At 52.3% G+C, this 24,283-nt stretch overlaps 3 protein-coding genes across 4 annotated transcripts in view; 2 read left to right on the forward strand and 1 right to left on the reverse strand.

Moving 5' to 3' along the window:
• Positions 1 to 23,764, forward strand: part of ACAD8 (acyl-CoA dehydrogenase family member 8) — a 134,408-nt gene extending 110,644 nt beyond the window's left edge. The window contains exons 2-12 of the mRNA XM_058857248.1: positions 16,390 to 16,498; positions 17,819 to 17,919; positions 18,283 to 18,452; positions 19,125 to 19,234; positions 19,469 to 19,545; positions 19,794 to 19,931; positions 20,560 to 20,695; positions 20,797 to 20,894; positions 21,111 to 21,263; positions 22,168 to 22,270; positions 23,024 to 23,764. Of these exons, the coding sequence (XP_058713231.1) occupies positions 16,417 to 16,498; positions 17,819 to 17,919; positions 18,283 to 18,452; positions 19,125 to 19,234; positions 19,469 to 19,545; positions 19,794 to 19,931; positions 20,560 to 20,695; positions 20,797 to 20,894; positions 21,111 to 21,263; positions 22,168 to 22,270; positions 23,024 to 23,076 (1,221 nt within the window). The 5' untranslated portion in view covers positions 16,390 to 16,416 and the 3' untranslated portion in view covers positions 23,077 to 23,764. The remainder of the gene's footprint in view (positions 1 to 16,389; positions 16,499 to 17,818; positions 17,920 to 18,282; positions 18,453 to 19,124; positions 19,235 to 19,468; positions 19,546 to 19,793; positions 19,932 to 20,559; positions 20,696 to 20,796; positions 20,895 to 21,110; positions 21,264 to 22,167; positions 22,271 to 23,023) is intronic.
• On the forward strand, positions 4 to 7,872 carry VPS26B (VPS26 retromer complex component B). Its single transcript, XM_058857249.1, has 6 exons — positions 4 to 457; positions 4,092 to 4,248; positions 5,316 to 5,480; positions 6,250 to 6,425; positions 7,057 to 7,199; positions 7,636 to 7,872. The coding sequence occupies exons 1-6, from the start codon at positions 235 to 237 to the stop codon at positions 7,780 to 7,782; spliced, it is 1,011 nt and encodes a 336-aa protein (XP_058713232.1). The 5' UTR covers positions 4 to 234; the 3' UTR covers positions 7,783 to 7,872.
• THYN1 (thymocyte nuclear protein 1) lies at positions 11,336 to 16,354 on the reverse strand. Of its 2 annotated transcripts, none has more exons than XM_058857252.1 (8): positions 16,162 to 16,354; positions 15,444 to 15,575; positions 14,270 to 14,496; positions 13,765 to 13,833; positions 13,045 to 13,137; positions 12,384 to 12,479; positions 11,659 to 11,809; positions 11,336 to 11,577 (listed from the first exon to the last, which is right to left on the reverse strand). In XM_058857252.1, exons 2-8 carry the CDS (start codon positions 15,484 to 15,486, stop codon positions 11,531 to 11,533), a joined length of 726 nt encoding a protein of 241 aa, XP_058713235.1. In that variant the 5' UTR covers positions 15,487 to 15,575; positions 16,162 to 16,354; the 3' UTR covers positions 11,336 to 11,530. The 2 variants fall into 2 exon arrangements, with proteins under 2 accessions (XP_058713235.1, XP_058713234.1); XM_058857251.1 differs by having other exon boundaries at positions 15,444 to 15,527; positions 16,162 to 16,353.
• Positions 23,765 to 24,283: the final 519 nt, after the last annotated feature.

Consider the following 24,283-nt stretch of genomic DNA (forward strand, 5'->3'; position numbering starts at 1 on the left):
GCGGTGCGCGGTGCGCGGTGCGCGGTGCGCGGTGCGCGGTGCGCGGGTCCCGCCGCCGCCGCCCCGGCAGCGCTGCCGCATTGCGGGCCCCCCCCGCGCCGCCGCCGCCGCCGCCGCCCCGGCCCCGGCCCCTTCCCCGGCGTCGCCGCCGCCCCGCGCAGCCCCGCCCCGGCCGCGATCCGCCAGCGGGGCCGCGGGGTCCGCCCGCGCCGCTCCGCGCCGCATCCCGGGACCATGAGCTTCTTCGGGTTCGGGCAGAGCCCGGAGCTGGAGCTGGTGCTGAGCGACGCCGAGAGCCGGCGGCGGGTGGAGCACAAGACGGAGGAAGGCAAGAAGGAGAAATACTTCCTCTTCTACGACGGCGAGACCGTGTCGGGGCGGGTGGTCCTCACCCTCAAGAACCCCAACAAGCGTCTGGAGCACCAGGGCATCAAAGTGGAGTTCATCGGGCAGATCGGTGAGCGGGGCGGCCTGCGGGCCCGGGTATCCCTTCCTGATGCCCCTCGTGGGTGCCGGGAGCATCGCTGCACCTCACGGTGCCGGCATCCCACCGGTACCGGGGCTCCAGGGGGGGATCACTGGTGCCACGGGTCTGGGCAGCATTGCTGAACCCAATGGTACGGAGATTCCTGCGGATGCCAGGGGTTCAGAGAGCACTGCTGATGCTGAGAGGCCAGGGAGCATCACTGCATCCTCTGGTAATCCCACTGGTACCGGGGTGTGGAGGCATTGCTGAGCCCCACGGTGCTGAGATCCCACTGGTACCGGGGTCTGGGGGCATTGCTGTGCCCCACGGTGCTGGGATCCCACTGGTACCGGGGTGTGGAGGCATTGCTGAGCCCCACGGTGCTGGGATCCCACTGGTACTGGGGTGTGGAGGCATTGCTGAGCCCCACGGTGCTGGGATCCCACTGGTACCGGGGTGTGGAGGCATTGCTGAGCCCCACGGTGCTGGGATCCCACTGGTACTGGGATCCCACTGGTACTGGGGTCTGGGGGCATTGCTGTGCCCCACGGTGCTGGGATCCCACTGGTACCAGGGTGTTGGGGTATTGCTGAGCCCCACGGTGCTGGGATCCCACTGGTACCGGGGTGTGGGGGCATTGCTGAGCCCCACGGTGCTGGGATCCCACTGGTATCAAGCAGGTTCCTCTCGCCCCAGAGCGATGCTCGGCTGCACGCAGCATTCCCACGGCTGCCTGAAATGATTCTGCCCTCCGAGCTGGGCAGCCTGGCCTGTTCTCCAGGCTTGAACCCTGGCAGAAGGAAGGGCATTCCAGTCCTTTTCCAGGTCATTGTTCTCCTGTCCTAATTTCTCACTTCTGCTCGGTCACCGACTTCAGCTCCAAGCTGGGCACACTTTGGTTCCGTCCTGCAGCTGCAGGTGAGCCCAGACCTGCTGCCAATGCCAGCTGCCAGGCCCTGCTCCATCCAGGCTGGCTGCTCCTGCTTCTCTCGTGTGCCTGCTGATCCTTAGTGCCAGCCTAGGGATGCTGATGGGGTGGATTTTGTCCATATGTCCCTTTTCCCTGGGTAGATCACCTCTCCTGAGGCCTGCAGGCTCAGCTGGGCTGATCCCACCTTCTACTCCTCACATCTCTGCACGGTTGGTCGGGTGACTTCAGGCTGTTCAAAACTCGTGGTTATCTGTGCGTGTAACCAATTCAGGTTTAATATTTCCTGCTTTCATAGAGGAAAGGCAGCTGCCACACCCACTTGTCCATTGGAGCGGAGCTGTCTGTGCTCCACGGACATGCCTTGAGTCCCACCAGCCAAAATAAGTCCAGGATGTGCCTTCCCAGTGATGTGGCTGCGTGTGAGGCCTCACATCTGTGGCTCTCTGTGCTCTGCTCTAAACCCTAAAATCACTGCTGGAGCCAGGGGCCTGCAGCCTTTGCATTGCAAATCGTGTGGTGAGAGAACGTGAGCAGATTTCCCACCCAACCCCGATGCTGCTGTTTGAGAGTTTTATTGGCTTTGCTTGTGCCTGACTCTGGTTTTTGGGAAGGAGGGAAGCGTGTAAATGATGGAGGCTATTCATCAGGAGCCAGGTTATGAGTTCCTGTTGATATGGTTGGCAGTGGAAATAAAGCATGAACTTTGTTTCCTGCTCCACTGTCTCTGCTGTGCTGCCTTGCCTGCTCCTCATTCCCTGTTTTGGATGACTTTTGAGCCAGGCCTGTATGGAATAACTTCTTTGTATGCACATTATTGCCCAAACAGGGTGTGTTCCAGCTGCTGTGGCTGCACATTAGTCCTTACTCCCCTCGGGCATCTTAGATAAATCACTGAAGTTTGTACCACTAATTGCACTTCTCAGTGCTTTCCATCTCAGGCCTGGTATTCTGACTTCTTGCTGCCACGAGGTCAGCGTGGAGGTGAGACAATTTAACAGGCAGGGGGACTGGGAGGAGAAGGAGGGATGTTTTACAGGGAAGATGCTCCAGAGCAGGTACCAGAGGCCAGACTGAGTGCTGGGTCCTGCCTGCTCTCAGGTGAGCATGGAACCCATTCCAGATGGTTTTACCTCTGATGGCTGTGGCCTGAGCAAGCCACCGAAATGTTGGTGGCTTGTTATTTTGTTTGTTATTAATGGCAGGTTATTTTCTCAGTCTGGAAACCTTACAGCTCTGAAAAGCTGAAATTACAGCTTATACCTGTTTGACGGGCTGGAGTGTGGGAAACATCACTCTGCAGGATGCCAAACATGACCTTCTGAGGTAGCAGAGAGCTCAGTGCGCTGACATTTCTCTCTCCTTGCCTTAAGTTTGATTTGTGCCTTCTGCATCCTGTGTCACGATGGTCTGGGCTGATTCCTCTTTTTGTGTGGCTGGTTCCTCTTTTTCTGTTGGCACGTGGCTTCTCCCTGTCACATCAGTGAGCTCTTTCCTCTCAGTGGACACACAAATTCAGTGCACTGAGAGAGGCTTGGTTATTTATGTCACCTGCCCAGCCTAAAGGGCTTGGTGACATTTGGTGTTGTGCGTAAGTGAGGAGAGCTCTAGTGCCAAAATTTCCATTAGAGAGATAAGGTGAGCAAAGGGCTGTGAGAAACAGGCATCACTTAAAAGCTGAAATCTCATTGTGCATCTCAAGGAGGGCAGAACTGCAGTTCCTGAGCACCTCTAATACCTCTCAGAAGCCTCCTCTGCACAGTTTAGTGCTGACACTGAGCTTGAGTGTGTGTGATTGTGTGATGACTTAGGTTTTTGTTTGCTCATCTAAGCAGAAAGGCTTTGCCTTGCAGAAGGACTGTGTGGGTGTCCTGTAGGCACAGGCTCACACGCAGGGCTGGGAAGGGCAGGTTTCATTGATGGTTTTGGGTAATCCCAAGCTGTTCATGCAAATTGAAGAGTTTTAAGGGTTTTGTTGCTTTGTCTTGTGGCAGAAAACTCTGTGGAGGTGTGGAGGATTGCTTTCATTAAATGAGGAAATGTTTATTTTCCTGCTGATGTGGGAAGGTTGTGGGGAAAAGCGAGGCAATGCTGGTCACTTGAGCTGGTTTGAGCAGCGCTTCCAGAGGTGAGAGCTCTTCCTTCACCATGGCCATTAATGTGTGATCCATGGAGGAGCAGTGGATTCAGCACACATGGGGCAGCTGTGCAGCAGGATCAACATTGTCATTTATTCCCTGCTGCAGCTCAGAGCTACTCAAGCTCTTTGCTGTCTGAGGATAAGCAGGAACAGTTGGAATAATCCTATCCCCTCTGTTTTGTTCTGTCACTGTCTGTTCCAGACAGGCAGTGGTGGTTTTTCCTCACAGTGGCAATGCCTTTGGCCTGGAATACAGTGCAGAAAATTATTGGAAGGGTTTGTGTGAGCTGCAAACCATATTTAATATTGATAATAGGCAACTCGTGTTCAAGGCAAGTTCTTGGTTTATTGTAGTAAAGGGGACTGTGGGGATCTTTCCCTGTTTCAGGGAGGAAAGCTGTGGCCTGCACCTGGCTCTGATGGAGAGCAGAGAACAAGGGCAGTTCTGTGGAGCCATGGGCTCCCCTGGTAGGTTCTGTGAATGGTATTGAAGGAAGGAAGGAATGACCTGGACATTAAGCTGGGGTTAAGCTTAACCTGGATTTCCATTTTCCTAGAACTCTACTATGACCGAGGGAACCACCATGAGTTCGTGTCCCTGGTGAAGGACCTGGCCCGGCCTGGGGAGTTCACTCAGTCACAGACATTTGACTTTGAGTTCACACACGTGGAGAAACCTTACGAGTCCTACACGGGGCAGAACGTGAAGCTACGGTGAGTCCCCTGCCCTGGCTGACCCCAGTCCTGCCTCTGTGGAAGTGCTGATGTTCACTCTGATGATGCAGAACTCCAAATTAATTTTGAGAGCTGAGTTGTAAAAGGCTGCCTTTGAGATCTTTCATTTACAAGCATGCATCAGGCTCTTTATGGAACTTGTTTTTCCCCTTTTGAGTGACAAGAGAAATTAGCCGCTTTTGAATCTAATACTTGCTAATTTATTTGATAATTCAAAAAATCAAAATAAAATGTTTGGTTTAGTTTATCCAGTGGGATATTTTTGCTGTAATCAGTTTTGTCAACTTTAATTGTGCTTGATAGGCAAACAGATGCTTCGCTTGTGCCTTGTTCATGTTAGAAATGATATTTCACATCAAGGCACTCAGTCAACTCAAAATCCTTTCACTGGTTTCAAAGTGGGGGTTGGAAAAGTCTGAGATCTGCCCTGGGAGGTGTGGCTGTACAGCCTGATGTAATCTTGCAGAAGGGCAGTGGTTTTAGCATGTGCAGGCTGTTCCTTGGATCCCAAAAACGGGGCTTAGGTAACTCGGGCTCACAAATGCATGGAAGCTGAGAGGAGCCTGCTTTTCCACCTGCAAATTCCCTTCTGTCTGTTCCAGTGTGGGGTGTTGGCTGCTCCAGGGGCAGGTACATGTCAAGAGCTGGGGGCTCTTTTGCTGTGGGTTTATTTTGTTCAGACCTGGACTAAAAGAGAAATGACATGGGAAGAGGAGGTTCCTTGCTGTTCTGCTTCCTCGTGGCAATTCTTTGGTTTCCTGCTTATTTCATCCCTTATTCCTGGTTCTTGAAGTGCTGGTCCTTCTCTCAGCTGAGCACCTCACCTTGCCAAGGAGAAATTTCCAAGCTTCACTGGGAAAAAGGAGCTTTCTCAGTGAATCCATTGAGTTTGAGCGCATGTTTTATTTAGATTTGCAATCCAGTGCGTTTCAGCTCTTTCCATGGATCTGTGTAGTGAGGCTGCTTGGATAGTCCAGCCCAAACCACCCAGCCCCTGTCCCTGCTGCCCCCTGCGTGACCCTGATGGGAGGGGACTGTCCCTGCAGGTATTTCCTCCGTGCCACCGTGAGCCGCAGGCTGAACGACGTGGTCAAGGAGATGGACATCGTTGTGCACACCCTGAGCACCTACCCCGAGCTCAACTCCTCCATCAAGATGGAAGTGGGCATCGAGGACTGCCTGCACATCGAGTTCGAGTACAACAAGTCCAAGTGAGTGTCTCAGGAGCAGCTGGAGGCTGTGGGGACCCACCTGCTAGAGGTTTCCTCAAAGGAATTCCATGTCCACGTGCTCCAGAGAGGCTGGGAGGCAGCTGGGATCCTCCCTGACCCCTGGGCTCCTCTCCTTTCCCTGTATCTCTGGATCAAGGAGTGGGCAGCAGTGGCTGTGGCTCACTGAGCCTGGAGCACAGCATGAAATTCTTGCTGTAACTTCCCACTCCCTGTCTCCTCAGCCAGATCAGTACTTCCAGGTGTCTCCAAAATGCAGTGTTTACTCCTTACCAGGCCATACAGCTGAAGTGGGAATTAACTCCAGCAAAGAAGTTGGGAAGAGCTCTTTTAAACTACTCTTAGTGCATCTTTCCCAGCTGGTGCTGGCAAATCTCCCTGCAAGTGGTGGTTGGTCAAAGGTTGGACTCGATGATCTCAGAGGTCTTTTCCAGCCTAAATGATTCTGTGATTTGTGTTGGCTTTAATTGATCTGAAATACTGAGTTTGGAGCTTTGCTCTTACAGGGGTTTCTTGCAGATATTCAGCCTGAAGTGATGTTTTTCATTTATCTGCTCATGCTAAATGTTCTCTTGGGTTTCCAAAAGAGCAGAGGATGGAAATGAAGGGCTGGTTGCTGATGGGGGTGGTTGATTTGCCATCTGCTGGGGATGAGAGCAAAGTGCCTGCCTAGCAAGTTCCTGCACCTCAGCCCGAGCCCTGCTCTGCTGCACAGGGCTTGATCCTGGGGCTTTCTCCCCTCTCGTGCCAGGTACCATTTAAAAGATGTGATTGTGGGGAAGATCTACTTCCTGCTGGTGCGGATCAAGATCAAGCACATGGAGATAGACATCATCAAGAGGGAGACGACGGGCACGGGGCCCAACGTGTACCACGAGAACGACACCATAGCCAAGTACGAGATCATGGATGGGGCACCTGTGAGAGGTGAGAGGGCACAGGAACCCCCAGCATTCCTCTTCTGGAGGCTTTTGGAGTGGGAATATAACTCTTGCAGTATTCCTCTGTGTGCTCAGCATCCTGTTCTGCTGGTGGGCTCAGAGCAGGGGATTGACCTGATCCCCTTCCTTCTCCAGTGTGATGAGGGGAACTGAGGCAGAATGAGTTGCAATGACTTAATTCTTTTGATGAAGTGGTGGCAAAACCAGCTATAAATTCACAGTTGGCATGGGCCACCAGCTGGCATTGCTGCAGCTCAGAGCAGAGATGGTATTCCTGCTCTGTGCCAATCTCCTGTGCCACTGTTCCTTTGCCCGGCAGAGTCACCTGCCAGAGAAAATGTCACCTTACTCATTTTTTCCTGCAGTGCTGTCTTGATGCAGGTCCCAAAAGAGTCCTGTGCTGTTAGAGTGGAGCTGGAATAGCTGTCAGCAAGGGCAGGAGCTGGCTGTGGACCGTGCATGCTGGTTTCTGAAGGGAGTTGAGGCCTTCTAGCTCATGTTAGTCCACTTGTGGAAACGGTGACAAAGGTTGTGGCCGTGTGAGTTTGTGTTTTGCTGCTGCTCTCCTGGTTTTTGTCTGCATCCTGTCTATGCTGAGAGCTCTGTGCCCTTTCCAGGGGAGTCCATTCCCATCAGGCTCTTTCTGGCTGGCTATGAGCTGACTCCAACCATGAGGGACATCAACAAGAAGTTCTCTGTGCGTTATTACCTCAATCTGGTGCTGATTGATGAGGAGGAGAGACGCTACTTCAAACAGCAGGTGAGAAACAGAGCTGCTGTTCTCCTTGGACCTGTGGATGATTGATTGGGATGCTTTTACAAGGACCTACAGAGAGTTTGGGATTCATCACATGGAAGGATGATCTAGAAGAATGTCCATACAGGTCAGATGTGTGTGGTGGTGGGGAGGAGTCTTAAAAGTGCCTGCCTGGGATTTCTTTTCTGCTCAGTGGTGGAGCTTCTGTGCTTCACCTTCTCAGTGGCACTAGGACAGAGGTGGCTGTGGATGTCCTCTGTGTGCCCAGACCCCAGGGAGGAGCTCTCTGCCCAAATTTCGGGCAGGCTGCGCTGTCAGGTGCGTCCTGGCTGTGGGTGGAACACCGAGCCTGGTTCATCCTGCAGATCTGGGTGGGGCAGCAGAAGGTGTCAGCAGAAGGTCTCAGGAGCCCTGACAAGCCTTGGCTGTGTCCCTGCAGGAGGTGGTGCTGTGGAGGAAAGGGGACATCGTGAGGAAGAGCATGTCCCACCAAGCTGCCATCGCGTCCCAGCGCTTCGAGGGGACATCCTCGCACGGCGAGGCCAAGCCCCCGGGGCAGCCCGCGGAGAACAACGGGCAGCAGTGAGGCCGGGGGGCCGCCGGGAGCCCCCAGGACAGCGGCGCCGAGGAGGAGACGCTCAGAGACTTCACAGAAATAAATACCCGTTTTTGACTTCATTCCTTTCTTCAAAGGACTGGCGCGGTGGGACGGGGCGGGAGGGCTCGGAGAGCTGCGGCGCCGGAGGTTCCGCGGCGCTTCCCGATCCACACGTTCCTCTGGAGGCTGGGGCCGGCTGCTTTGAGGCAATGTCCGGAGGCTGCGGAGCTGCCTGATCTCCTCTGTGCCCCGAGAGCCTCGGCCTGGCGGCGGGGAAGGAGAGAGCAAGTGAAGGCCCAGTCTGCCGCTTCTCCCCAGCCACGTGCAGGTTGCTTTGGGGCTGTGTAGGGTGGATGTTTTTCTTGCCTTTCCAAAAATCTTCCCTGGGGAAAACGGCCCGGTGGTTAGCTGGATGCTGGAGGAGGGACCAGACTGGCGTGGCCTACTGGAAATCTTGTGGTGTCATCTCCTCACTGCTTCCCCTTCTTCCTCTTCGTGCTGGCGTTGGATTCCTTGCCACGAGCAGTTGGATGATGGAGGTGGCTCAGCCCTGGCACTGCCACGTGGAGCACGGGCAGGGCCGTGCTGTGTCCCAGCAGGAGCTGTGGCTGTAGAGGGAGTGAGATGTGTGGGTACAGGAGGAGGTGGCACGGGGTGGGCAGAGCGGTGACGGTCCCAGCGCTGCTGGCTGGGCAGTGAGCTGGGGCAGGACGGCTCCTGGCCGTGAGCTGTGCCTTCCTGGTCTTGTCCTGGCAGCTGCCTGAGCGCTCCCGAGATCCACACTGGCTGCTGCTCTCCTGCAGCTCCCAGGTGCTGCTGCAGAGAGGTGTAGGGAGCAGTTTTGGAGCTCTTGGGGGCTGTCCTGTGGGTGGGTTTGTGCTGCACACACTGCACCTTTGTGTAGGGACGGACAGCAGTGTGGGGACAGGTGTGTGGGGTCTGGTTTGCTGCCTCGTGCCTGCAGGACAAGGATTAGTGGGGACAGAAGGTGGACGGAGTTGTGGGAGGCTCAAACAGGCCTGTGTGGGCTGCTGGAAGGAGCACCAGGAAGGGTGGCAGAGCTCTGATTCCAGACACACATTCCTGAGGCCTGAGCTGAAGTCACCAGCGAGGTCTGAGAGCATGCAGTGAACCGAGAACCTCAACATGGGTTTTCTTTTTTTGAAATAAGCTGCTTTTAGCCTTCAGCTAAGCAGACTCACGAGAACATTCCCAGAAGGAAGTCACTCCTCCATTAAAAATCAGATGTGTCTTTGTAGACTTGACTGAGTTTGGAGAATGTCCATCCTGTTCAGCTGCCCTCCCACAAGCAGGTGCTGAGACCTCCTACCCGAGGGAGAGACAAGCCTGCACCAAGTGCTGGGGTATGAGCTCTGTCAAGTGGGGTTTGTCTGGATTTCCCTGAGTTTGTGGCTTGCTAGTTTGTCCAGCTTCTTTCTAGCTCTGGAATCAAGTTCCTCTGTCCCACAGCTGAATGTAGAGCAGGTGTCTTGCAGCTGGGAAATGGAAGTTTCTGCTCTGTTTAGTGGAATGGTGCTGGTGGAGGGAGCGGGGCCGGGGTGGGAAGGGGAGCTTTTTATGTCATGACAGCTACTGTATTTCAGTGATAAATGTGTGTTTCTGCTTGCCAAAGTAAGTTATCTTTTCCTCAGCACGTGTAAGGTTGTGGTTTTTAGTAGAGCTGGCCAGTCTCGCTCTGTGGAGGACACTGATGCTCTCATCTCTGCTGGATGCTTGTGTCACCCCGTGGTTCTGCTGTGCACCACTGCACACGTGGCTTGCTTTCCCCCCACGGGGGCTCTGTGCCGTGGGCTGGGGCTGTGTCTACCCAAGGCTGGAGCAAAAGCTCCTTGCAGACAACAATCACCTTGCTGTGCCAGGGCTGGGAACCTCTGCCATGGCAAAGGACTCTGGATGTCATTTTGGACACTCCTCCCTCCCTCCTTCGGGGGAGCTGGCTGTGCTGCAGCCAGGCACAATCCTTTAGGGACAAGTGATGCTCCTTTGGGAGCCCTTGGGGATAGCAATCCATCCTTCTATGGCTGAGCTGAGCACAGCAGCTCCCTTACAATCTTCTTAAGCTTTCCTTCAGCTCCTTCCTTGCCTTTATTCCTTTATTCCCTTTATTCCCCTGGATTCTAGGCCATGTGGTAGGAAAGAAACCCCTTGGATGGAAATGTCTGCATTCCAGGAGTGTTTTTTTTTCCTGCCTGACTGGATGTGAGATCATTGCCTGGCTGTAAGGAGATGGCTGTTCAGCATCTGCTCGTCATTCCTGGAGGGTTCCCTTGGAGAAGGTCCATGAGCCTATGTATTGATTTGGGAGATTTTTGCTACTTTTCCCCCTCTCCCCCGTGTCCCTGTGTGTGGAACCAGAATTCAGAAATGATCCTGATTTTTGCTGAATCTGATGGACCATTCAACCTGTTATCCACTGGGCCCTGTTTGTCTGGGGTGGAGCAGATGTGCTGGGCATCCTTAGAGAGAAGCTGGGGTCACTGCAGGACAAGGTACTCTAGAACAGTGTTTTGTTAGCATGTGAGGGGGCAGATGCTGCTGGAGCACTCGTGTCCCCCTGAGCTGGTGGTTCTGTGCTGTACTTGGGTCATTTCCTCTCTCCCAGGCAGAGAGGAGTGGGCAAGTACCAAACCAAGCAGTGCAACTTGTAATTAAGCCTCTGCTGTGTTTACATGTTTCTTAATTCGTCGTCTTTTCAATGGCTGTATTTTAAAACTTGGGTTTTTTTGTCTCTCCAATTAAAAAGAGCCAGCCCTGGCTGTCAAATGCTGTGCATGAGTTTGTCTGATGTTTTATATTGGGTTGGGCTGGGTTTTTTCCTGTGGTATGAAGGGATTTTTCTTTAGAAGTGCCACAGTGTGCAGCTCTCCAAACATGCTGGAGGAGTTTGTCCTTTGTTATCTGTACAAATCCTTGGTCTTTCTTTAAGCTGTCACTGCTTGGCAGCTGTGCTGGTGGAGGACCCATGTGGCTTAAAAATTAGTGGTCTGGCTTTATTTTCTTCCATTTCCCTGATGTCAGAACTAAAATAACGTGGGAACTTTTGTACCTGCAGGAAGCTCACTGTGATCTGCTTTGTGCATCCATCTCCAGAGACGCTGTTTGCAACAGCATGCAGTGACAGGACGAGGGGGAACAGCTTTGAACTGGCAGAATACTTTAGATGGGATGTTGGGAGGAATTTCTTCCCTGCTGGTGGTGAGGCCCTGACACAGCTGTGGCTGCCACATCCCTGGAAGTGTCCAAGGCCAGGTTGGACAGAGCTTGGAGCAACCTGGGATAGTGGAAGGTGTTCCTGCCCATGGCGGGGGGTGGAACGAGATGATTTTGAGGTCTCTTCCAACCCAGGCTACTCAATGATTCTTAATTTTCTGGTTCTAGACAGAACTCAGGGATTCCTTCCTGCAGAAGAATGTCCCTCTGCAGCAGATGAAGCTGCACTAGACCCCAAACTAAACAAAGATGATGTACCTGTTTCTTCCTCAAGAGATATATTGCAGTTTTTCCTATTAAAACCCAAGTAGCTGAAGTTGATTCCAAAAGGTTTTATTTATTGAAAAAAATAAGCAAAAATAACAGTGTGTCAGGGAAGGGATGTGTGGCTGCAGATCTTGTGTGGGCACGTTCGTGGTGCTGTGCTTGAGCAGGTGAACTTGAGAGTTGTGCTGGTGGAGGAGGAGGAGGAGGCATCAGCGGGCTGGGTGGGAGCTGTGCTGCTTTAATGTGGCTTTTCCTCTTCCAGGCTCAAGACAAAATCAAATTCCTCTGTGGTAAGGAAGGAAAAACCGTAAGTGAAACTGTCAGTTTGTCTGAGAGAGGGAACCAAGAGTCCCAGGAGGTTCTCACCTTGTGTCAGGGGTTGGATGGACAGGCGCTGCCTGCTGAAGAGCATCATGTCCTTGAGGGGCCCCCCATCAGCTTTGTGTGCCAGGTGGTGAGCCTTGATCTCAGACAGGGGGATGAAGCGCTTGGTCATCCTCACAAACTGCACATCCACCTGCCAAGGGAGGGGCAGCACATTGGACAAGGACACAGCCTCCAGAGAGCCCATCAAATCTTTGAGGGATAGATTTAGGACTGAAGCAAGTGACTGATGTGCACTAACAGCCTGGAAGCTTTGCTTTGCTCAAGGCTAAAAGAACTTGCCAGTATTTCTGGCAGGTGATTTGTTGGCACTGTGCACCACCAAGGTGCATTCATGTCACAGACAATACAAAATTCAGATGTGGGATGCAGCCAGCACATGAACACTCCCTTCCCTACAATTTAAACTCAAAACTACAGCTTTGTTTGCTCTGCACTGACAGTGGTTCTTAGTTCATTTTTCTAACTCAGGGTTCTGCCACACGTGGAGGCCAGCTCTGCAGCCAAGATTTGAAAACTTTGGCGACCTTCTGGAAGAAACAGGGGGAAAAAAGCAGATAAAACAGGATTGAATTTTCTCTCGTGAGAGGAAAAGGCAGCTAGGTCAGGCCAGAAGCTTAAGATTTTCAATATGATGCAAAGAGCCTTCTCCCTTCTCTTGGCTTGCACACAGAGCTTGAACAGCTGTATTTAATACAGTAAATTACCATGGACCATTTGGGGTTCTCTTTTCTGCTGGTGGAGTCATAATGAGGATCCTTCTGATCAAACTGTGTGTGATCAGGGTACGCCTCCTTCACGATCTGAAGCAGAAGGGGAGAAGAAAGTTTCCATCAGTTCAAAACACCTGTCAGCAAAGGGCATGAGATGTGACAAGGAATAATCCTGGTGCAAAAATCAGCCTTGCTTTTCCCTCAACTCCATTCTAACAGGTTCCACATTTCTTGGGTGGAAGAAGTGCAGATCAGTGAGTGATCAGCTGCTGGAGATCAGTGTGGAAGGAAATGCAACAATGGGTGGCTGCTGTTGATCTTTGTGATGGGTTCTCCTCTTAAAGAAAAAGCTGTTCTGTGCCCTGGGTTTATTCTACTGCCTTGTGGGCTCTGCTGACTAGAATGGAGTGAGTCAAATTGGAATCAGAGTGTGGAACAGCACTTGGCTTGGCTGGGAGTGCCCAGAAACGTCTGCAGGAAAAGAGCACAGTGTGGTTCCATCCCTCTGGGGACACATGGCTGAGTCAGCCCTGCAGAGCTGAGGTGTCCTGGGCTCATTCCCTGCTCTCACTGCACTCTTTGGTGCTGAGACACAAGCAATGAGCTGTTTGATACCCCATTCATTATCTCTTCTCCCCAAAACACAGACACTCACCTTGACAAGGGCCACAATGCCAGGCTCTTTGCAGTTACTGTGGTAGAAGAAGGCCTGCTGCCCAAGTTTCATGGATCTCAGGAAATTCCTTGCCTGTCAGTAAACAAGAGACTTTCAGCTCTTCCCATCAAGCTCTCAGGGCTTCATTATAAGCAGCCAAGAACAGGAACCAACAAGAGGAGAGGTAGATGTGCTTCAGGATTACTCAGATAATGTTTCCTACAGTTGTCATAGAGATGTTTTTGTGTTGGAATGAAATTAAGTGAAAACAAGGCTAAAGAGCAGGATCCTGTTGGTCAGAAAGTGTGTGGGAATTCAACAGCTCAGCCACCCTTGCCCAGGAGAGCTGTCAGCAAACAACTCAGAGCAGATCATGTGTAGGGGGATAGGGAATCCTGTACAATACAGGGATCATACACACGTGGAATTCCTTTGGAACAGAAAGCTGTACACTGACAGAGGATTTGGGTAAGTACAGACTTGCTGTAAGGTATCAAAGGTCGGTCTAAGTGAAAAAAACTGGATGATTTGACAGAATATTCCTGAATCTACCTCTGACCTAGAGACCACTGAGCAGGAGTTGACTTAGATCCCTGCCAAAATGCACCTGTATGAACAGGCAGAGTGCCCCAAAAGGAAATGCTTCAGGCACAGGAACAAGCTGTGGGCAGAGCCACCTTCTTCCTGCTGCTATTTCAGTGCCCCCATGTGCTTCCTTACCTGGTAGTTCCTCACTCCATCCCAGCAGGTTGTCTGATTAGGCTGAGCTTTCAAGTCGTCAACACTGAACTGCCAAATGAAATGAACATAAAGATTCATTCAGGAGGTTTCTGATCAGTGTCATTGTCTCCACTGAGCCTAAGCATTTGTTGCCAGCAGCTCCTTCAATTATAGCACAAACTTGACACAATTTTTGTCTCCCACAGGGCCTGCAGAAAAACCTTTACAAAGCAGCAGTGTAAAGGCAGAGTCTGAAATAGATGCTGCTCCTGTGGCCAAGAGCTGAGCATCCTGAGGAGCTGATTTCCTCTTGTATTACATGTATGAAACCCCAAGGTTGTCACCTTGGACAAGAACATTTGGTTTTTCTGTTTCCAGGAGGACAAATGGGTTTTGAGAAATAAAAACAATCAGAGCTGCCTGATGCTGTCCCTCAGCATCTGGGCACTAAAGCTGGGCAGGAGTGACCCTGTCCTTTGCTGAGTGAGGGGGTGTCAGTGCTTACCTTCACATCCACCCCCTTCTCCAGCCTGCTCTCAGGTTCTGATTTCAGCAGCCAGTGACAATATGTGATCTTGCTTTCCTCTCCACCAGACTCTGATTCTTTTTTCTTCCAGTTCTTCCATCCTGACTTGGAGCTCCCAGCTGGAGGTTTTGCAGACTTCTCTTCTTCCTCCTTATCCGAAGTCTCCTCCTCGGTTTTGGCAATTTTAGCATCAGGCTCTTTTTTATCTTAAAATACATTAAGATAAAACACATTTTGTTTCAAAAAGTACTTTGAGTTGTCCAAGCTGGTTTCACACATTTGACTGCAGCAGGAGTTTGGGGCACCCCAGGTGTTCAGTGTAAGGTAGCAGCATTATGCACCAATGATTCTGAGTATTTCTAATTTGCATCTGAAATAAGGATATTTTTGTGTGTGCAAAAATGTAGTTTAATACTCACAGTAATAAGAAAACCTTGGGATAGAACATGTTTGCCCAGAGGAAGTGTAGTTGAATTTTTTAAATTAATTGCTGAGAAATTGGCTGCAGGCAAAGAAGTAGATTCAGGTGAATCTGGTGAGTAAGAGGAACATTCACCAAGCAAACCAAACTATTTCAATTCCTGCAGGAGCTGGAAATCTTAGCTTAACCTCCACTGAGCTACCTGTTCAGAAGAGATCCATATCCTTTGTTTCTTTAGGACACAGACATAAAAACCACAAACCAGTTATTAAGAAGTGATTAAAGGGTAAAAAGATTATTTGTGAGAGTGGATCAAGCAGATGAGTGGCACAGATGAGCCAACTGTGCAATTTTTTCATCTTGTACTTTAAGCACCACATCATGATGCCTCCAGTGCAATGTTCTTGCTTTTTGTTTTGGCAGCTGGTACCACATCACCTTCCTGCGTGTGCTCTGACCAACTCTGCTGTGCAGGACCTGAAAGCTCTGCATAAATGGGCCTGAAATCCATTTCCTAACCCCCCTTGTGCTGAGAATCCATCACTGTCCTTATCACACACCTAGCAGACTTGTCTCCGTCACGCCTGGGTGCTCAGCCCATTTGGCACAGGAAATGCTGTCTGTAAGACACTGCCTGTGAAAGACAGACGGTTAATACGGCTGTCTGTAGTTTCACTGTAGCCTGGAACCTCAAATGAGAGATGCTAAATCAGTCAGGATGTCAGCACAGACCTGCTACTGCTCCTTTGTCTCTCTTTCTGCTCGGCCAAGGCATCTCTGGTCTCTCTGAATTATCTTCTCTTCACTGAGAAGCACCTGATGAATGAGAAGAGGAGGAGGAGGAATTACCGCTCCTTCAGGCAGCTGAAAAAAAGCAGAGATGGCTGAAGCAGAGCCGCAAGCGCTGTAGGGCGAGTGGAGAGCAAATAAATCTTTCCTTGAGCTCAGCCACTTCCTCTATCAGTGTGAATGCTGGCAGGGCTTGGGGACCGCACCCTGGAGCCCTGATGGACACGAGCAGCAGGGCTGGATTCCTGCAGCACAGCGGCCCCGGAGCTGCGGGGGCCAGAGGGGCAGCGCCTTTGAGAGCCGTGCTTGTGTCCGGAGCTCAGCCCAGCCTCGGCCCCGGGGTCCTGCTCTGCCTGGGCTGCCTGTGCTCCGGGAATTCCTCCGGGAATTCCTCCGGAATTCCCCCGGGAATGGCTCCTTCCCTGCGGAGCGCCAAAGCCACCTGGGCGCGCTCGCCGCAGGTGCCCGTGCCCGGCCGGGGGCTGCTCCGGCTGATCCCCACGGTCTCTCCCGGCCCCCCTGCCCCCTCTGCCAGCAGCACTTGCACGGCTCCGAGCCGGCCGCCTCCTGCCAGACCGCCTGGCATCAACTTTTCCACCTTCTATGCCAAGCTTTCCCCTTCCTCCCTCCCTCCTTCGCAGCCCTCCGAGCTCCCGCTCACCAGCCCGGGCCCTGCCGCCTGTGCTGCTCGGCGCGCTGGGGATGCTCGCGGTGCCGGGCAGGGAGGAGGAGGAGGAGGAGGAGGAGGAAGCCGCGCTCGGAAGCGGTGCCCGCTATGCAAAGGCCGGGGCAGGAGCGGCTCCCCTCGCTCTCTCCCCGCCCGGGCGGGCGGCGCCGGGGGCAGGACTACAGCTCCCAGCGTGCTCCGGTGGGAGCCGGCGGCGGGGAGCCGGGAAGCGAGCGGCCCCGCACGGCCATGGCCATGGCGTGGCGAGCGGCCCCGCGGGCGGCGGCGCGGCTGCTGCTGGGGCGCCGGGGGATCGCCTCCTGCATCGACCGTAAGGAGCTGCCCGCGGCCCGGGGGAGGCGGGCTGGGGGCCCCGGACCTCCTGTCCCCGCCCGGAGGGATGTCCCCAGCTGTCCCGTGTCGCTGCTCGCTGTGGCGCTGCTCTCCGTGTCCCTCCTCCCTGGCTCCTGCCCCCGGGCTGGGCGGTGCGGCCGCCGCCAGCCCGCGGTGGGTGCCTGGCCATGGGACAGAGGACAAGGAAAGGTCCTTCCCGACCCTTATCCCTCTTTTGTGACACTGTAATCAGCAGTGGGACAGAGCCCGCAAGGAAAGGTCCTTCCCAACCTTTATCCCTCTTTTGTGACACTGTGATCAGCAGCGGGACAGAGCCCGCAAGGAAAGGTCCTGCCCTCTCCCTGTCCCTCCTTTTACCTTGTTTGACCGTGCCCAGCAATGGGAAAGAGCCTACAAAAACAGGCCCTTCCCTCACCCTGTCCCTCCCTTACCTCTGTTAGGCTTTCACGCTTTTTCAGATTTAATAGTGAATCAAAGAGTATCTCTCAAAGAAGGGGGATTATAAAATAGAGGGAAAGCGATTTTTTTACATGGGCAGACTGATAAGGCAAGGGAGAATGAATTTAAACTAAAAGAGGAGAGATTTGGGTTAGATTTTAGGAAGAAATTCCTCTGGCAGAATTCCAGCTGGCACAGGTTGCCCAGAAGTTGTGGATGCTCCACTCCTGGCAGTGTTCAAGGCCAGGTTGGACAGGGCTTGGTCTTGTAGAAAGTGTTTGGAGGTCCCTTCCAACCCAAACCAGAACACTTTGCAGGTGAATTGTTTCAATGTCTAAATGTAAGAACATTTAGAATTTAAGTAGCAGCACCCCTATATGAATTTCAGGAGAGGAGCTAACAAAACAATCTTGTATTTATGTGCCATCGAAGCAGAAGGTTTCAAATGCAGAACTCAACTAAAGCTTTAGATGCTGTTTCCAAAGGGCTGCTTTATTCTTTTCTTCCCAATCTCCTTTCTTTGAAGTCCCAGACTGCTCCCTCATGTTTCTGCAGCGCAGACTTAGTGAGATGGAGTGACAGCTGCCATGGGCTGTGCTCCCCTGCCCTGGCTTTCCAATGTAGCTAGCATGGAGCAGAGACAGCTGGGATTTTGGATTTGTTTTGTCCCAAGAAAGCCCCTCCCAACTGCTCTCAGCACAGTTCATGACATTCCTGAGGAACAGAGAAATGTTCTCTGTAGCAGAGCCCCTGAGCTGTTTGTGTGAGTTAAGGAGACTCTGAAACTGGGCTACAGACGAGGTGGTTGTGCTGCTTTCCCTCAGCAGACATTTGTTCTGATCTCTTCCTGCTTTTCTAGCATCCACCGGACTGACTGAGGATCAGAAGGAATTCCAAAAAGTTGCCCTTGATTTTGCTGCCAAGGAGATGGCTCCTTACATGGCCGAGTGGGATGAGAAGGTAGGACAGCCTCACGAGGGTTGCACTGCTCCCTTTTTCCTCCCTTAGGATGTTCTGACCCACAGGTCTGACTGAGGGGTTCCTGCAGTGGCTCTGGAGATTGTCACTGAAGCTGCTGCTGTAGCTGAGGGAGGGGAAATCATCAGAAATATCTTGAAGCTTTCCCAGCCAGGTTATTCAATCACCTGAGTCTTGGATTCACTGCTGAAGATGCAGTGTGTCTGTGTAGGTACCACCTCTTTGACCCACTCAGTTGACTTAAACTCTGCAGAACACTGAGACTCAAACTGGTAGCCCAGGGATACCAAAAGAGATTGAACTAACCCTGAATATTCACTGGGATATCCCTGCCTGCCCCAATAGGAAATATTCCCTGTGGAAACGATGCGGAAGGCAGCCCAGCTAGGATTTGGAGGGATCTATGTGAAACCAGATGTTGGTGGCTCTGGATTGTCACGACTTGACACCTCCATAATCTTTGAAGCTCTGTCAACAGGATGCACCAGCACCACTGCTTACATGAGCATCCACAAGTGAGTGTGTCTGGGGAGGTGGATGGTGCCAGCCTGGCTGCTCTGTGGGCTCTGAATCCAGATGGAGGCAGCTCCAAATCCCTCGCTGCTGCTCATTATTTCAATATTTAAATTGTGACCTCAAGTACACACATCCCCGTGAGGATCCCTGGGTGGCAGTAAACAAATCGGCCACAAGGACTGAGATGCCACCAAGAAGTAATTTTAGCTTTGTGGCATGCAAGATGGGATTGAGTTCTGGATTTTTTTCCCTGCTCTGCCACTTAAGCTGTCTATAGATAGTAACCTGCCTGGAAAAGGCTTTTGTGCCTCGGCATTGCTGTGACAGAGCCCAGAGGCAGCACCTGATGCGGGGGCTGTCCTGCTTGTACAGACATGTCCAGTGACAGGTCTCTTGGCACAGAGAGCTGCAATGATGCTGCCTGTTTCTCCAGTGGTGCAATTTCCTGGAGAGGGAGCAGGGCTGAGCATGGAGGGGAGACTGAGGCTCTTAAACAGGAACCTGCTGTTCCATAGGGCAGGGAGTCTGTGGTGAATGGAAGGTGTAACAATGCCTTTTCAGGCCTCAGGGCTTGTGGCTCGACTCCATGGAGCTTTCCTCTGTTCAGCCAGCGATGTTCTTGCACAATCTATGTTCACATCCTGAATTCTGCTCCTTCTCTCCCACCCCAGCATGTGTGTTTGGATGATTGACACCTTTGGCAACGAGGAGCAGCGGCGCAGGTTCTGCCCATCGCTCTGCAGCATGGAAAAGTTTGCCTCTTACTGCCTGACTGAGCCAGGTGAGCATCCTCAACTCAACCAGGACATCTCCTTTCTCTTTAACCGGACATGAACTTTGCAAAGGTCTGGAGGTGAAAAGTTTCTTTCTATATTCATTTGGGAAGTTGGGGAGGGGCAGATGGCAATTGCTGAGATGCTCGTGGTACAAACCCAGCTGTCAGGGTGTGATCCCAGGGACATTTGTAGGCTCTGGACCTTCTGCTTCACTGGCTGCTTCCTTACCTCTCGAACAGGGAGTGGCAGTGATGCAGCTTCCCTGCTGACCTCAGCTCAGAGGAAAGGGGACACCTACGTCCTGAATGGCTCCAAGGTACCTCCTCATTCCTGCTAAAGCTGCCTGGGTCTCGCTGTCCTTCCCATCCCTGCTGTCTCCTCACCTCTGTGCATTCTCCCAGGGCAGGATGTGCTCTGCAGAGCTTTCACCAGCTGGGTCCCTAAATGCCTCTGGCTGTTGGGTCTTGGTACCATTTCTGTACCCTGCCAGCTGCTGCTGTGGGCTCAGGCTTAGCTTGCAAAACCACCCCAAAGCCCCACTTTTCTCGTTGTGCCCTCCTGCAGGCCTTCATCAGCGGGGGAGGTGACACCGACGTGTACGTGGTCATGTGTCGCACAGGGGGCCCAGGCCCCAAGGGCATCTCCTGCCTTGTGCTGGAGAAAGGAATGCCAGGGCTCAGCTTTGGCAAGAAGGAGAAGAAGGTAAGAGTTTGGTTTGTGCTTCCTGTGTGGTTGAGGGAAGTGCAGGACAGAGATCACAGAACCACAGAATCAAGACCTTCGAGTACAGCCTGTGACTGATCCTCGCTTGTCAGCCAAAACACTGAGTGCCACATCCAGGCATTCCTTAAACCCCTGCAGGGGTGGTGACTCAAACACCTCCCTGGACAGCCCATTCCAATGCCTGACAGCCTTTTTCATGGAGAAATTCCTTCTGATGTCCAGCCTGAGCCTCCCCTGCACAGCTTGAGGCTGTGTCCTGTGGTCCCAATGAGCGTGTCTGTGCAAAGCATTAGGGATCTCTTCATGGATGGATGGGAGTCCCAGCCTGGCATGGTTTTACCAAGCTAAGTCCAGCTTTGGTGAAGTTTGCCCAATACCCATCCCTTTGGTAAGTGAAGGATTTTAGTCTCAGGAACATCAAGATCACTGTATTTTTGCCTCTTCTCAAAAGCACCCATTCCAGTTTCCACCCTGAGGCCAAACCACGCAGACCACGGGTGCTTTGTGGCAGCTTGGCAGTGAGACCGAGGGGTTGAGAGCAGGCTGGTTCTGTGCTGGGGTTGTGCTGCTCCTCAGGCAGTCTGGAAGGAGCTCTGTTTTTTCCCAGGTAGGTTGGAATTCCCAGCCAACTCGGGCTGTGATCTTCGAGGACTGCGTCGTCCCTGTGGGCAACCGGCTGGGAGCCGAAGGGCAGGGATTCAGCATCGCCATGCAGGGGCTCAATGGAGGCAGGATAAACATTGGTGAGAAAGGCAAAGAGAGCCAGGGGAGGAGGGCAGGAGCTGCTCGTTGCCTGTCTGAAGGAGCTTCACATTCACTGGGTGTCCTTGGCTTCTCCCACCAGCTTCTTGCTCGTTAGGAGCTGCTCACGCCTCAGTTCTCCTGGCTCAGGAGCACCTCACTGTCCGCAAGCAGTTCGGGGAACCCCTTGCCAACAACCAGGTAACCCCTGCAGCAACCTCTGCTCTGCTCTGGTAACCTCCAGAGCTGAGCTCTTCCTCATCCTGGAAGGGCCATCCCTCACTTCCCTGGAGAAGTCAAGAACACGCTTTTCCTGCGGAAGGAAGCGTGTCAGGCCTGAGCCCTGCATGCAGGTGGTGGGGCTGTGGCTGAGAGCCCGTGAGGATGCTGATGACCCTTTTCCTGTGGCTCTGGCAGTACCTGCAGTTCAGGCTGGCAGAGATGGCCACACGGCTGGTGGCAGCGCGGCTCATGGTGCGCAACGCGGCGCGGGCGCTGCAGGACGGCCGGGAGGACGCGGCCGTGCTCTGCTCCATGGCCAAGCTCTTTGCCACCGACGAGTGCTTCGGGGTAGGTCCCTCAAACACCACTTGGGATCCCAATTAGAAGCTTAGAGACCTCCCTTAATGCCCAGGGTGTGGGAATTTCGATGCTGTGGAGACCCAAAGCCAAGCCCAGAGCCAGGAGCCTCATCTGAAAACAGGTTTTACAAAACATTTGATGTTTTATAGGACGTGTGGAAGCCTCAGGATTAATCTGTGAGAATTAAAAACGTCTTTCCATGGCTCTTCCGACACCACTTCTTAGGGGACCAAAAGGGAGATAGGACAGGGAGCAGAGCATTTTTATTTTCCAAGAAAAATTCGTATGTTTCAGGGTGATCATTCCTAGGTAGCAAGCGGTCTTTCCACTGAAAAATTACATTTTTGCTTTGAAAATTATCACTTTGAAAAATACCTTATTTTGTTACCTTATCAAAATGTCTCCATAAAGAGAAAGCAAGAAGGGGGGAAAAAAGAGCGCTTGACACTTCCTAGCCCAGTGTCTTTAGGAGCTATTTTATGTGCTCAGCACTCTGCATTTTGCTGTTTTCTATCCCAAACTGAGGGATGGGATACCCCGAGTCCCGTTTCCATGGAAACAGCGCCCTGCCAGCCCCTCCCTGAGTGGCCGCCAGGTGGCGATCGGGCGGTTCGGATTTGCATCCCCAAACCACAGAAATGCAGCAAAAATCGCCTTATTCCCTAAAAAACACCCATCCTCGGGGTGTTTCTGTGCATTCCTGGGTGTTTCTGTGCATTCCTGTTCACATAAACACGCCCTTCGTGTGATAGCATGGAGAGCAGCACTGATGGGGGCTGAGAGTCACACCATGATTTTAAGAGATGAGATTAGGTGACCAGGAAAAAAAAATAAGTGAGCTGAGGTTCCTGTGTCCTCCCCGAGTCACCTCACAGCAGTGTTATCCCCCTAGATCTGTAACCAGGCTCTGCAGATGCACGGGGGCTACGGTTACCTGAAGGATTACGCGGTGCAGCAGTTTGTGCGAGACATCAGAGTCCACCAGATCCTGGAAGGTAAAAGATGCTCCTGTTACAGGTGAAATTGGCACTGGGGTTAGGAGAAAAACGCCCCTGGAGGCCCCCACCTTCCCATATGACTCTGATTCTTGGGTTTCTGAGCGTGAGGTGTGCTGTGTGTGAGTGCTCTGGCCATGTGGGAGCAGTTACTGGCTATTTTAAGAGTCTTACAGCAGAGAAAGGTATTTATTTACTCAATGCCTCTGTCCAGTTTCATCCCATTACTCCTGGTCTTGTGATGATTCTCCCTAACAATTCCTCTCCTGTGATTTTGGTTTGTTTGCACTCCTTGACATCGTGTCTCTAGCAGTATTTGGCCTTTTCTAATCTCCATTTGGCTTCCTAAATATTTTGTTTTCCCTGCTTTGGAATCCCCTCACCTACAACCAGAGTGCCTGGTAAGGGACATGCTCTTTCTTACACCGAGTGTGTTTGCAGCCTGTGTGTTGTGTGTGTGTTAAATGGAAAGCAGAGGGCTCAGATGTTGGTATAAATCCAGTTCTGCTCAATGCCTGCTCCTGCATCCTCCCAACACCCAGATAAAAAGCAGCACCAGCTTTCCCAAGCAATATGCAGGCACTTGGCAGTTGGGTTTTGGCACAAGCCCTCCCAAATCCCACTTCAGCTGGTGGGAAGAGCTTCTCTGAGCTGTAAACTGCACATCAGGGAAGAGTTCTCTTGGCCTTTTGAGGGGGATAATATTGGACCATGCCTTAACTGTGCTTCCTTTGCATCCCCATCACGCTGCAGGCACCAACGAGGTCATGAGGATGATTGTGGCCAGGAATCTGCTACAGGGCTGAAGCCAGGAGCCTTCAGATCCCTCCATCTGTTACAGCTCGGCCTGTTTCCCTCCCCTGCTCGCCAGCTCTCTCCCTGGGAGTGGAGAGGGGGATGCCCCAGTGGAAACAGCCTTCCTGCCTTATCCACAGCTGGGTGGCACAGCTGCACGCCGTGCCTGGCAGAGCTGCTGGCACCAGGCTGGCATTGTGCAGCCAGAAATGCAGCTGTCAATGCAGGCTCTGTCTCCAAATCCCGCTCCTTGCCACACCTCCTCCTTGGAAAAAGAAACACCAGAGCTGCTGCTCACCTCTGCTGAGTCAGGACTGGAACGGGAGCCTCGGGCACAGCTGTGGCCTGTGCCCATGGGATTACTGACATCTTTATTTTGAAGAGTTAACTGCTCACAGCACCCCGGGGAACAGATGATCACAGGTGTTTTTATCCCAGGATGCCTCTCCTTTAGCTAGAAGCACTCCCTCTTTTCCCAGCAAACTTTTCCTGATGTCCTAACCACTGCTTGTTCTTTGTATTCCCACCACATCTCGGTGCTTAATCTCAAAGAAGCCTTTGCAACACAAAAGTACAAATGAAAAACTATGGTTATGTACAGAAATATTGAACTCTGTGGGCTGCAATGTAAGGGGAGTAAAAATATTGTAAAAATTATTTTTCAGGTTTAGAATCAATAAAGCAATGATGGAATTGTTACTGGAGTGGAAATTATGATAATTTCCTTCTGTGGTATTTTAGGTGTTTAAACAGAATTAACAGGGAATTTTTGAAGTAGGTGTTGCAAAATAGTTCTGCTTGAGGGCTTTGTAGGTTGTCTTTGTTAACCCCTTCAGATCAGCCAGCTCCTCTTTCTTCTCAGCAGTACTTGGCAGGGGGGAAGATGACAGAGCATTAGCAGCAGAATCATGGCATGGGTTAGGTTGGAAGGGACCTTTAACCCCACCTCATTCCAGCTCCTGCCGTGGGCAGGGACACCTTCCACTGTTTGATCTCAGTCTCTGCTGTTGCTGGAAGGCTCTGAATGTCCCCTCCCTCGCTTTATTGCACATTGAATTTCCTCCACAGGGCAGTGGGGGCACTTTAAACACCTGTGCCTCAAAGAGGAGCAGCCACCTGCCCACTGGGGAGACCCTCTACCTGCCCAGGGCATCCCTGGGGCTGGGAAGGGGGAAGGGTCTCCAGGCAGGCTCCCTGTGCGAATCCTCTCTGCAGGGT

The sequence above is a fragment of the Poecile atricapillus genome, chromosome 25 (genome assembly GCF_030490865.1).
Source record: "Poecile atricapillus isolate bPoeAtr1 chromosome 25, bPoeAtr1.hap1, whole genome shotgun sequence".
In the NCBI taxonomy this organism is placed as follows: domain Eukaryota; kingdom Metazoa; phylum Chordata; class Aves; order Passeriformes; family Paridae; genus Poecile; species Poecile atricapillus.